The sequence below is a fragment of the Anabrus simplex genome, chromosome 2 (assembly GCF_040414725.1).
Source record: "Anabrus simplex isolate iqAnaSimp1 chromosome 2, ASM4041472v1, whole genome shotgun sequence".
Classification (NCBI taxonomy): Eukaryota; Metazoa; Arthropoda; class Insecta; order Orthoptera; family Tettigoniidae; genus Anabrus; species Anabrus simplex.
The window spans coordinates 1,048,278,181-1,048,291,998 of record NC_090266.1 but is presented as its reverse complement, the minus strand read 5'-3'; the positions used below and the strand labels follow the sequence as shown (position 1 = coordinate 1,048,291,998).

Below are 13,818 nucleotides of genomic sequence, written 5' to 3'. Positions count from 1 at the left end.
ATGTTGCACACATTCTTCGGGACGATATCATTTTCCAAAACTGTAATGAAAGTAGCAGTAGCAAAATTTACCGTCTAGATTGTACCTTTGGCAGCTACGACTGAAGCTGTGATTGCGATGAAACTGGCTACCTTTATGGTTGTAACTTTGAGCTCTTTGGTTAACAGACACCAGCTGTAATTCAAGCGATTGTACTCTGGCAGCTAACTCCTTAAGTAGTGATTCCGAGCTGTTTTTCTGCGTATCGTTAGTAGCCTCAGATTTCCTAACACTATAAACATTGTGGGGGATTGTCATGTCCGTGATTTTATCTGCCATGATGGCCCAATTGTTGAGGCTTTTGTCTGAATTGAGTGAAGTATTTCCTATTGACTCAGGCTATTTATCAAGCCATAAAGTTCGAAGTACTTCGGTTGAAATATCAGTTAAAGTCAATGACTGCATTTTGCATAAGAGCTGACTTGATCACATATCACCCAATTCGAGCCCCACTAGCAATCTTTAAGTTGCCTATCATCACTATCATGATATAAACCCAGAAGTCTTTGTTTTGCGAGTGTATATTTGTTTTCTTCCGAATCCAGTATGTTGAAAATGTCAGTCACATATTTATGTTTTAGCTGAGAAGGTAAATAATCAAACATTGCACATTCTGTTTTAAATCTGCTAAGGTTAAACTGTGCCTCAACTTGGTGGAGCCAAATATGTGGACATTCTAACCAAAACAGAGGTATTTTCATGCTCACCTTGCTAACTTCTTTCTTCTCTTCCTTGTTACTTACTCCAGAATTATTGTTGTCCACCTTCTCGTTACCTTGAGACATAATTTACACTCATGTGAAGTTGTATAATGCACAAGCTGAAATTGATGAATTCACTTTCACAGTTCACTAGATTAAACTATACCCCCACTTATCATGTCAGTGTCTCCAGTGTTACTGCTTCTTTTATTAATTGTAGATCACAATCATTTTAGAACTTATTCCATTTTAATCATACATTTAAGCCAAAAAGGACATTGGTTACAACTTTTTATTTTACAAGTTATGAATCTCATTATAAAATCGTATTGGATTTCAGAATAAGAAGTTATTATATTAATAAAAACCACTTTTTCAATACACAATAGTCCTTTATATTTAGGATATCTATTAATGGTTCTATCTTAAATGTAAAGGACTATTGTGTATTGGAAAGGTGGTTTTTATTAATATAATAACTTCTTATTCTAGCGCTTTATTTGACGTATTCATATGGCAAGAAAAATACATGGTCATCTCTTATGTCCTTTCTTTTTCGCTTGCTTTACCTCTGGGTCACAGTGGAGCCACTATAGGCTTAGAACATGTTAAAGTATTGACTCCCATATTATTCTAGCTGAAGGGTATAGGAATCATTAATGCTGTTGTGCTTAATAGTCAGCAGCCCTGAAGATGGTTTTCCGTGGTTTCCCATTTTCACACCAGAAAAATGCTGGAGCAGTACCTTAATTAAGGCCATTGCCACTTCCTTCCCACTCCTAGCCATTTCCTATCACATCGTTGCCATAAGACGTATCTATGTTGGTGCAACGTAAAGTAAATTGAAAAAGAAAAGAAGATGTATTATGATATCAATTAACTCACTGATACATTTGAAACAGGGATCTCCTGCCAGCACCTGTGATGCACTGCTGCTTTCACCTGCTCATTATAGGTGTAACAGTGACTCTTCAGATGTTTTTCAGCGTTAGAAAAAGGAAGAAGTCACAAGGTGTAAGTTCCAGACTAGGACACTTTCTTAAAAGAACTGTGAGTGAATTTAATTCTTTAAATATTAATAACATGCAACATATGAATCTGTACATGTATAGTTCATTTATGTGTGAGGGCATTCTGAAGAGTTTTGCCACCAGTGCGGTAACTCCAACATGTGAGATACTATAATAATAATTTCGTGTGGCTATTTCTAGCTGAGTGCAGCCCTTGTAAGGCAGACCCTCCGATGAGGGTGGGCGGCATCTGCCATGTGTAGGTAACTGCGTGTTATTGTGGTGGAGGATAGTGTTATGTGTGGTGTGTGAGTTGCAGGAATGTTGGGGACAGCACAAACACCCAGCCCCCGGGCCATTGGAATTAACCAATGAAGGTTAAAATCCCTGACCCGGCCGGGAATCGAACCCAGGACCCTCTGAATCGAAGACCAGTACGCTGACCATTCAGCCAACGAGTTGGACATGTAAGATACTTACCCGAGCATATTGTTGAAGTGCTAGTTGCTTTACGTCGCACCAACACAGATAGGTCTTATGGCGACAATAGGATAGGAAAGGTCTAGGAGTTGGAAGGGAGCGGCCGTGGCCTTAATTAAGGTATAGCCCCAGCATTTGCCTGGTGTGAAAATGGAAAACGATGGAAAATCATCTTCAGGGTTGCCGACAGTGGGATTCGAACCCACTATCTCCCGGATGCAAGCTCACAGCCGCGTGCCCCTGACCACACGGCCAACTCACTCGGTATATTGTTGAAGTGACCGCACAGGTAGGAGATATTGACCTGTGCTCGCCTTTGCTGGAAAGACCTAGGGTTTACAGTGCACTGTATCTTCTGGAATGGGCTAGAGCAATTTTGTTACTTTCATTGATCTGTCGCAGTCTTATCCTTGGATTTGACAATATGAAAGTGACTGAGGTATGAGCGATGCTAGTGTAGCCATTCCTTATGCAGCCAGTCCCTGCTATGAATGGTGTGAAAATATTGCTCATAGGGTCAGTTGGTGCATGCATTTCAGTGGGCTTGGCAGACTGATATGTAATAGCAACTTCTGGCTCAGTGAGGAAAACAATGGGACACTACCTCACTCCTCATTTTCTTTGTACGTCTCTTCAGTGATGCTAGGCCATATATGACAGCTGAAGGTGGAGCTGCTGAGGACTGAACGTATGTATATGTGCTATGTCTGTTTAAAGCTTAGGAGATCATCTACCTGACAGTCGTTTATTTATAAACATTGTCGTCATTGCTTTCCGCACACACACATGCGTTGAGCAGGATTTTGTATTTCACCATTGAAGAAATCAGGATCTCCTGCCAGCTCCAGTGATGCACTGCAGCTTTTACCTCCTCATCGTAAGTGTAACAGTGACTCCTCAGATGTTCTTTCAGCTTCAGAAAAAGGAAGAAGTCACAAGGTGCAAGTTCTAGACTATATGGCAGATGGAGAAGAATCTTGTGAAATTTGAGACGCTGTTATGAAACTTGTGTTTGTCAACTCGTGTGTGGTTGAGCAGTTTTGTGGTCTTCTTTTCCAGGTTTAACTCGCAATAATTGGATGTGGAGCTTCCACAAAGTCTCCTCCTACACAATTGAAGTTGACATTCTCCATAAATTCTGTGTAGACTATGCCGCCCCAATTGCAGAAGATGGGCAATAACATTTTCTCATTGAAGTGGTGATTTTTGGGGTTAGGTAAGCCCTTATGTCTGTTCTCCATTAACTGTCACTTATTTTCAGGGTCGTAATGGTGTCATTGACACTCCATTGAAGGAAGTCCTCACTTTCTAATGTGAATTGAGTCAGAAGTTCCTGGCAAAGAATTTTCTGCTGCTGTTTCATTTCAAGAGTCTGCGTTTGTGGCACTTTTCACACACACACTTTGTTATAGCCAAGCAAAGCATGAATGATGTTACGGACTCACTCAAGTGTAATCCCAATTGCTGCAGTATTGTCTTTCTGCTTGAAATGTCGATTGGTACAAATCAGCATTCATTACGTTGTGCATCTGTGGTTGTTTGGGGTCATCCACTGTGCGGCTGTCGCACATATTGAAATTCATTCCACAGAAGGCAAAACTTTTCAGAACACCTTCATATGGTATATATTTAAAAGTAAGAGTCCCTTTGTCTCTGAATATTAAGAAGTCAGAATAAAATCTAACCTCTGAAATATCAAGGGTTTTTCTTTCTCTTGTCTTTTTTTATTCAATTTGCTTTTCGTCACACTGATACAGATAGGTCTTACAGCGACGATGGGATAGGAAAGGGCCAAGAGTGGGAAGGAAGTGGCCCTGGCCTTAATTAAAGGACAGCCGCAGCATTTGCCTGGTTTATTATTAGCGTATGGTCTTATGGCTTTTAGTGCCGGGAGTGTCCGAGGACATGTTCGGCTCGCGAGGTGCAGGTCTTTCGATTTGACGCCCGTAAACGTCCTGCGTGTCGTGATGAGGATGAAATGATGATGAAGACAACACACATACCCAGCTCCCGTGCCAGCAAAATGAACCGATGATGGTTAAAATTCCCGACCCTGTCGGGAATCAAACCAGGGACCCCTGTGACCAAAGGTCAGCATGCTAACCATTTAGCCATGGAGCCAGACATTAGCCTGGTGTGAAATTGGGAAACCAGAGAAAACCTTGGAAAACCATCTTGAGAACTGCCGACAGTGGGGATCAAATCCACTATCTCCCGAATGCAAGCTGATGGCTACGTGACCCAAACCGCGTAGCCACTTGCTCAGTATCAAGATTCAATAGAGTATTGAGGTAATAAAGTATTATATATTAAAGTACCAAATTTTGTTGGAATTGGCTTTATGGCATACAGATGACACTATATCTTTTCATAAAATTTGTCTGCGACAGTGGTTGCTAGAAGTTTTGGTAGAACTTTTATACTTTTTCTATACTTTTTACTTCACCTGTACATGTGTTTCAAAAGTAACAAAATTGCAAGGGTCATTAATATATAGGTCATCAGCTCCATGAAGTAAAATTATGGTTTTTCATTTGGTAATAAAGATATGATGTTATTCTCCAGGTACAACCTTGATTGCCAGTAACTTGTGCTTTTATGTTGTTGTAACTACAGAGATACACACACGCGATGCTGTCGGTTGTGTACACTATTTTATTGACAAATTATATACACATTATACACACACATTAATGAACCACCATTTTGAACAAAACACTTCTATGAAGAAGAAGAAAAGAAGGAGAAGAAGATTGCACCTGTAGCATGTCAACCAACTACCAACACAACAAAATCACAACATGAGTTCACATGACTAATGACTTTCACTAGCAACTCTCCCTAACAACTCAACTCCAACTCCCAAAGCTGCCTCTTTATGTATATTGCCTGGCCAGGCTTCTAGAAAAATATGACACAACATGTCTCCAATAACCTATTTACAATGAATGGAATTTTCTGTACAAGTCTAGTGACAGGATGTGTTGTTCTGGACTGTTACCCTGTGTTGCACAACATTACACTGGATTTATACATCATATTTACAGGTAATAATAAATTATGTACTATTAATTACATGTTCTTACATTGAATAAACTCATGTTAATATACATACAGCAGACGTGTCGTGACATAACCTCACATGTTCTGTTACAACCACAGTTTATACTGAATAAAGTCCGTACATAACTACATACATAATAATAATAAGAATAATAACAATAATAATAATAATAATAATAATAATAATAATAATAATAATAGAGCTCGATATGTTCATTATTTACCCGTGGGTTAGAGGATTGTTTCCAAGTTATACTAGTCCATTACACTTGCATCAATGTATGTTGTGACATCTGACTGGAACTAGGCTAAGTTGTGCATGATATTCTTATCTAGTTTTCTGCTTGCTTACAGGACTGAAGAATACCTTGTTTGACGAGTGTCTAATGCGAGATACATGGATGCTTGGTGTTGGTGGAACATTTGTCCTTGTCTGTATGTGGTTGTATACAGGATCTTTATTTGTGACTATAATGACTTTCATTGCCATTGGATTCTCATTGGGAATCTCTTACTTCATGTACACTCTCGTCTTTGAACTGCGCTTCTTTCCATTCATGAATCTCCTTGCATCTATAGTGGCTGTAGGTAAGAAAGAGATTTTCTTATAGACTTCTCAATTGCTCATATGTACAAGTTAAAAACTACACATATCGCACCCCTGCAAGAATAGTGACACAACTTTTAAAATGTCTTTTTTTAGTTATGACATGCACCATATGCAAAAATAATCACCCCTTCAAACTAGAAAACTGTCATAAGTGTAAGTCCTTTCCTTCTCGCAAAATAATCACAAATGCCATTATACCACTTCAGCATGCTGAACATTGTCAGTCAAGAATATTAACACTTCTTAGTTGTGATTTATTTCATTGAAACTGTGAAAATGTGATGTAATAAATGCTAAATTTTATCATGTAGAAATAGCCTGATAAAATATCCCTGATTTGATATGGTGTTTTAAACTTTTAAATTTGTTTTCCTGAAAACTTCCATTTTTATGTTGTCTCACCCACTATTCATGCGGAAGTGTGATATATAATGCTTGAGGGTAAATGTATCTTACTAATCTTGCTGAGAATAAAATCTTACCAATTTTAAATTTTAAGATATGAAAATAAAAATGATTTCATCTCCAATTGCTAGGCTCTTATTTTATTATAGTCATATCATTTATCTTTGACATAAAAGCTGAGTGGACTTGGGAAATCTTACTCATAAGTTACAAGTAATGGACATGAAAGTAGCAAGAATAGTTGTTAATACTAACAGGTGGAAACATTGGCAGGAGGGTACTCGAAATGAGGAGATAAAGAATGAGATATGAATAAACTTGATGTATGAAGCTGTTCATATAAGCTGGCTTCATTGGTAGGGTCATGTGAGGAGAATGGAGGAAGATAGGTAACCTAGGATAATAATGGATTTGGCCATGGACGGTAAGAGCAGTAAAAGCAAACCAAGGTGATGATGGTTAGACTCGGTTTTAATAACTCAATAATAAGAAGTGTGGAATCAAATTAGGGGACCACAGAGCGAGATGCAAATAGAGGATAGGGAGACTGTCCGCTCGAGATACTTCAGACGAGGAGAAATCCCTGAAACTCTCTGGGAATCGAATACTGTGGTTACACTTTTCTCATTCTTTCTCGTAATGCCAGAGACGGTAGTAGTTGTAGCAAATGAGCTGGCCAATGCATGCCTGACTCGTCTCTGACTGGTTACCAGCAGTGGCGAGAGGGCAGGGCTGTAACTCGGTGATTTCATCCGTTGCTGGAGCCAGGCTAGCTTACTCCTCCCATGGTCGAACATTAAAATGGCAGACAATGTGACATTGCCCCATTCTTAAGGCTGCTCGTTCCGAGCTCCTCCACGATGTTGCACCAGGTGATCCAGATGGACAGCCATCATTTTACCTTGGGGAGACCGCTGGATACTGTATACGATCGTAGTGATGACGGTGTATGGTTTCTCCCATGGCGCTGTATCTTCAGTGACTTCCCCTTCATCTACACAGGATGGTACAGCCACACACGATTGCCTTCCTGAAAAGCCGCAGAGTTCGCCAGCATGTCATAGTGCACTTTCATCCTGTCACTGGCTACCCTCAGATGTTGTTGGGTATAGTCAATCAGTTAGTCATCACCCATCTCCATTTAGAGCTCTCTCTCTCATCGACTTGTAGGCGGACTCTCAGTAGGCCATCAGGAAGAATGGAACCCTCTTATCCCAGTCCCTCTGGTGTGCTGAAAACACCTTCCTGAGGTGCTCCTTGACTGTCTTCACAAGACACTCCACCATGCTGTCCAATTCGAGGTGGAGAGATGTCGTACAGGTCTTTTGAACTCCTAGACATTGTAGATAAAACCTCCTGCATCAACATGGACTCGTAGATGTTACCCTGGTTGCTGTGCTGTTCCCTTGGCATACTGAAGCGACAGATGTAGTTCTTCACTAAGACATCACCTACTGTGAATGCCTCTTGATTACGGATGGCGTAGACCGCTGGCCACTTGCTGAAGTACTCCATGGCCAGGAGTAGGTAGCTATTACTGGCATCAGATTCGGAGAATAGCCCAGCAGTATTGATGGTTATCCTCTCAAAAAGGTGCTCCAATGTTGTACTGCACCATCTGGCCCCTACTTCTGGTATGTGGGCCTCAATTTGCAGCACATGTGTCATAAATCTGATACATCATCCCAACATCGTTCCTGAAGTATGCCCTGTAGTATCGCTGTTGGCACAGTCTAGATTCTTATTCACTCCCAGGTGGCTGCATACAACTTGATCACCACTTCTTTCCTTATACACCTGGGGATATTCAGCTGCGCAATCTGCTTCTTGCCGTTGGTAGACTTGCACCCCATCGTTGACCTTCAGAGATGTCCACTGGGGCAGTATGCCTTGTGCCTTCTGAGTAGGACTACGTTCGACGATGTCCTTCCATTCCACTCCCTGTCCTGACTCGTCATCCTTCAGTGGCGGTAGCTCTCATAGCCCGGACATCCACGATGCCTGCCTGCCTCTCAACCTTCAGCTTTCTGGCAGTGTACACAGTTCTCGAGGCACAGTCATCTGCACAGAGCATCAGCATTGTAGTTTCTCCTTCCATGTCGGTGTTCGGTGCTGAAGTTGTACTCTTGGAGCTGTCTGGCCCGCCAGGTTGCAGACGCTCACAAGCCAGGTCAGGGCAGAGTGGTTGGTGCACAGATGGAATGGCTGCCCATACAAATCCTTGTGGAAGTGCTCCGAGGTATTCACGATGGTCAGTAGTTCCCGACACATCATGCAATAATTCCATTCACTTTTGACTGTGTTTTACTGTAGTAGGCAGTCACCTTCTGGTCATTCTTCACCTGCGATAGCTCCCGACCAATTCCCACGTCGCTGACGTTGGTGTCTGCGATGAATTTCTCCCCAGGTTTGGAATTTCCCAGGATAGATGCCATGCACAGAGAATCCTTTAGGGCACAGAAGGCAGCCTCTGCATCTGACGAACATTGGAACAGACTTCTCTCCTCGATAATTGGTTTTGAGATGACAGCCTGCGATAAGAGGTGCAAACATGGCGAGGAAGCTCCTGAGTACTCAGTTGTCTTTTGGCACCAGCTAGTCTGACTGTTTCTAATTTCTTGGGATACACAGCTACTCCTTCCGATGACACGCCACCCCCAGGAGCTGGGCATCAGAAATAATCTTCTCGAGCTTGTCTGCCTCCAGCATCTGTGATTCTTTGTCAAATTCAGAACTCATAGCAGCATGCTGCTTTGTGCCGCGATGAGCATCCTTGCCATGTAAGGTCCTTGTTTTTGGTTGTCAGTCCAGGTTTCACGACCACGCTGTCTCCTTTTGCAGATCCCTCGAGGCATGCCTTCACCATTTGCATTTTTTGGCGTCAGAGCATTATCTCTTGCCTACTAAGCCATAGTACATGTTGTCCCACGTCGACAGTCACCTTGTACGTCCGTAGCTCGTCTAGTCCCAAGATGACTTCATTCATGATGGCAGCGATGAAAGCCCAGACTTGTTGTCCTAGTAGTCCCAGCGTCAGCTTGAATAGCGTCTCTTTTGGGACAGGAATGATGTTTCCTGAAGCTGTTAGCAGTATTTACGTATGTTTGGGCTCCCTCTCTGGCTATCACTTGGCAATGTCTGTTCTGACGATGGTTAATGCCGACCGTGTGCCTATCGTGACCTGGCTCGGCCACTTCATGAGCCTTGCGTCGGCGATCGAGCTGTCGTTGTTCCGCTCAGCTACTATGCTCATTGTGAAGCACAGGGATGGTAGTAGCGGTGCCGGTGAACCCCTCTACATGTTGGCCCTTACTCATTTCTTGTTTCTTCAATCAAGGCCCACCCCTCGCATGGCTGTTCATCCACAGGTGGCCACTCTCACTGCAATTGCACTAAGTGGTCTCTCAGGGGTCTTGGTATCTCGACGGTGGCGTGCGTCGCTCTGCTGTTACTGAGGAATCCTGTGGTGCATTCTCACTCTTCTTGACTGCTATCCTCAGCGACAATACCGTGGCTCCCTTCACTGCCTCCATCCTCGGGGCTATTGTCAGAGCCCCCTGAGGTTATATTCCCCACTAAGCATTAGCCTTTAATCTGAGCCCTTCAATGAAAATATAGGCTGCCTCTCACTGCATATGATACTCAGGCAGCCCGTCCTGAGCCTTGTAGTCTAGCTGCTCGACCTCGGTGGTGAATTCCTGTAGCGTCTCATTGGCGTGCTGGGTCCTCTTCGTTAGCTGGACTCAGTAGGCGGCTGCCAGCTGGTGATCACCATATCGCCTGTCGAGCACTCCCACGATCTTCTCCCACTTGGTTGGAGGCTGTGTAAGACCTTTGCTGCTTGCCCATGTAGCATGGCAGTCAGGTGTATGGCCCTCTTTTAAAAAAATTATTATCTATATATTAAAAAAATTTATGAAAACTAAAGTTAGTCAGTCCGGCCATTCTATCCGGTCGATTTCCTTCATTTTGTTTTAACTTAAAGGTATTCATGCACAAATTTGTCATCAGGTACCATAAATCACTTAACTTCCACCTTCCTCAAATTATTTCATTTTTCAATTTTTTGTATCTTTGAATCAATCATATCTTTGGTTCTAATTGAGGTACGGAGTTTGTTTTGGCCTAAGAACACTCAGTGGATCAGGTTCTTTCATTTCAGCTCTTAACTATTCAAATTGGTTCATTCTGAGCAAAGTTATGACTGCACATTAAATTTGACGTCTCATTTCTTCAACATTTTTTCTCATTGAACCAATCATATCTTTCGTTCTAATTGAGGTACGCAGTTCGTTTTGGTCTAAAAACGCTTAGTGGATCAAGCGCTTTCTTTTGAGGTAATAACTACTTACATTGGCAGATTATGAGAATAGTTATGAGTACATTTGTTTCCACGACGAAGATCTTTGAAGGACTTTTTAATAGTTCGGCGCGTAGTGTTGTTCCAAGGAACGTTTAACTCAATTTCTTTGTGTAATGTATTTTCAAGTGTTTTCTTGACACAATATTACATTCTATTACCGCAGCAGATCATGTGCTTTATTTCATTAATTGCAAGTGACTAATCTCATGTTTTAATCCGTATTGAAATCTGTTGATATACAATAATAAAGTTTTATTATGAATATATATTGTATTTATATTGTATTGAACAGGTGGATTCATAATAAAACTTTATTATTGTATATCAACAGATTTCAATACGGATTAAAACATGAGATTAGTCACTGCAATGAAATAGCCAACCAGGCTAATACAAACAAAAAGAATAGATATCTGAATCTCAAAATCAAAATCAGTAAGATATCCAAAGATATTTGGTTCTTGAAAGAATGTTTGAAATGTAAATTAGTACCTAGGTTTTTAAAATCTATACAAAGAAAAAACTTATCTAATTCAAAGGTAGCAGATACTCAAAACAAAATAAATGAGATCTGGCTGAAAAGTGAAATTAAAGCTCTATATAGGAAGAAATCATTTTTGAACTTGCAATTATATCGTACACACTTGGAAATTGCACAAGAATTATCTCCTTTAGAATGGAACTCTATCCAAAATCATATAACAGAGAAACTTGCAGACGTTTTAGACAAGAAACAAAAAACCCTAGATAACAAACTTACACTCTTAAAAGAAAACAAACCAAATCATAACAAATCTAACAATAGAGCAAATAATCCTAATTCTAACCTTAAAAACATTCCCACCACTATCAATCTCTCAAACACAAACTTCACTGATAATGAAATGAACCTATTAGATAAAGGTTCAAAATTTAATTGGCCTAACTCTCAAAAAGTAGAAGACATAATCAATGTAGTAGCAGAAGTTGAATCAAACTTGAATAAATTAACACCAGATATACAAAACGACATCAGATTTGAAGTTAAAAAGAAGCTCCCGGCTTTCGTAAGGGAAATAAACAAAAGTTCTAATCCCACTCTCATAACAGAAATAATGACACTAAAAACAAAACTAAACAAAAATAATGTAGTTGTTACCAAAGCAGACAAAGGTGAAACCACAGTCCTCTTAAATAAAAATGACTATATTGAAAAAACAGAAGAATTCTTTTCAGACAAAACCTACACTGTCGTAAACCAGGATCCCATAAATAAGATTCAACGGAATCTAAAAATTATCCTCAAGAATTCTACTTTTTTATTGAATGAACAAGAACACCAAAAAATGATAAATATGAATCCAAAGTTACCAACAGCTAGGGCATTGCCCAAATTACATAAACCCAACGTACCCATACGTCCTATAATAAACAGTAGAAATAGTCCCACGTATAAAACATCCAAATTTATACACTATTTCCTCAAAAGACATTACAAACTTAACAACGAATCAACAATCAAAAATTCAATAGAATTTTGTAATAAACTAGGAAAATTCAATTTACAACCACAACATAAAATGGTTTCATTCGACGTAACCAACATGTATCCAAATATACCGGTTAAAGAAACCATCAATATCATCAAACACAATCTCCTTACATACAGTAAATTAAGTAGATGTGAAATAGATGAATTCGTAAACCTACTGAAATTTGTATTAAACAACAATTACTTCACATTTAATAAAAAGATTTACCATCAAACATGCCTAGCAATGGGAGACCCCACGTCGGGCATACTGGCAGACATATATATGGATCATTTGGAGCAAAACAAAATAAACACAAAAATAAATGGACTTTGCCTTTGGATCAGGTATGTAGACGACACCTTTGTCATAATAGATAGCCAAAAAAATGATAGTGAAAAAATCCTAAGTTTCTTACATAATATTGACCCAAATATAAAATTCACGAAAGAAGATGAAACTAACAACTCAACAAACTTCCTGGATATTAATGTAACACGAATAAGAGATAGTTTTGAATTTCAAATATTTAGAAAACCATCATACGCTCCTCTAACGATAAAAAATGATTCTCTTCACCCAAAATCACATAAACAGGCGGCTTTTTACAGTTTAGTTTATAGAGCTTTCAAAATCCCCCTTTCAGAGAGTAACTTAAAAAAGGAACTCAATTTTATAAAAGATCTGGCCTCAATTAATGGATATAAAATAAATATAGTCAATCGGATCATCAATAAAGTAAAACAAAAGTTAGTAACTAATCTTACTCCCGAAAAAACTAAGCAGTCCAAATTCGCAACATTTACATTCACCAATCCAGCCATTTTTCAAATAACTAATCCTATCAAAAAACGAGATGTGAATGTAGCATTCAAAACACAAAATACAAACAGAAACATTTTTTTCAACCACAATAGTATAAATTCCAACAAGAACCCTTATCTAAGTTCTGGCATCTATAGATTAACATGTGTAGAATGTAAATGTTCATATGTTGGCCAAACTGGCCGTAACTTTCTCACAAGATACTTAGAACACGTTAATGCTACAAAGCACAACAAACATTCTGCGATGAGTGCTCACATGAGAGAGTCAGGCCACCAATTTACAACCATACAGAAAGACCTAAAAATTATAAAGAAGATAGAAAAAGGTAAACTAATGACAGAATTAGAAAATATTTATATCCACTTAGACCAGTATTTCAATAAGGAAAAAAATTTAAATGACGAAATTGAAATAAGAAATCCGTTACACGAACAATTACCGAAACTCTTAAAGACGCTTAATCTAGAAAAAAGTAATTTTGCCAAAGTTTTCATTCCCAAAACAACTAATAATCATCCAACATTAAAGAACTCAACCCCTCCCTGCGCTCCTACTAGATATTCCCCTTCCAAAACCACACCCACAAACATTTCTCCTCCTACCCCTACTCCCTCCCCTCAACCCCCACCACCTCACTCTTACAACACAAGGAGTAGACACAGAACAGACAGTCACCACATAACCTCGGACAACACCAAACTGACAAACAGCAATTGGAGGGGTAAGTGAAGTTTCTAGAAGTACACTCTTAACTAGCAACACAAATTCCGATTACTTACAAGATTCCTTTTCTTGTTACAGACATTCA

At 39.8% G+C, this 13,818-nt stretch overlaps 1 protein-coding gene across 1 annotated transcript in view; it reads left to right on the top strand.

Annotated features, from left to right (window-relative positions):
• disp (dispatched) overlaps positions 1–13,818 on the top strand; it is a 185,510-nt gene that overhangs the window by 130,269 nt on the left and 41,423 nt on the right. Inside the window, exon 12 of the mRNA XM_067140121.2 lies at positions 5,648–5,881. Within this exon, the coding sequence (XP_066996222.2) occupies positions 5,648–5,881 (234 nt within the window). The remainder of the gene's footprint in view (positions 1–5,647; positions 5,882–13,818) is intronic.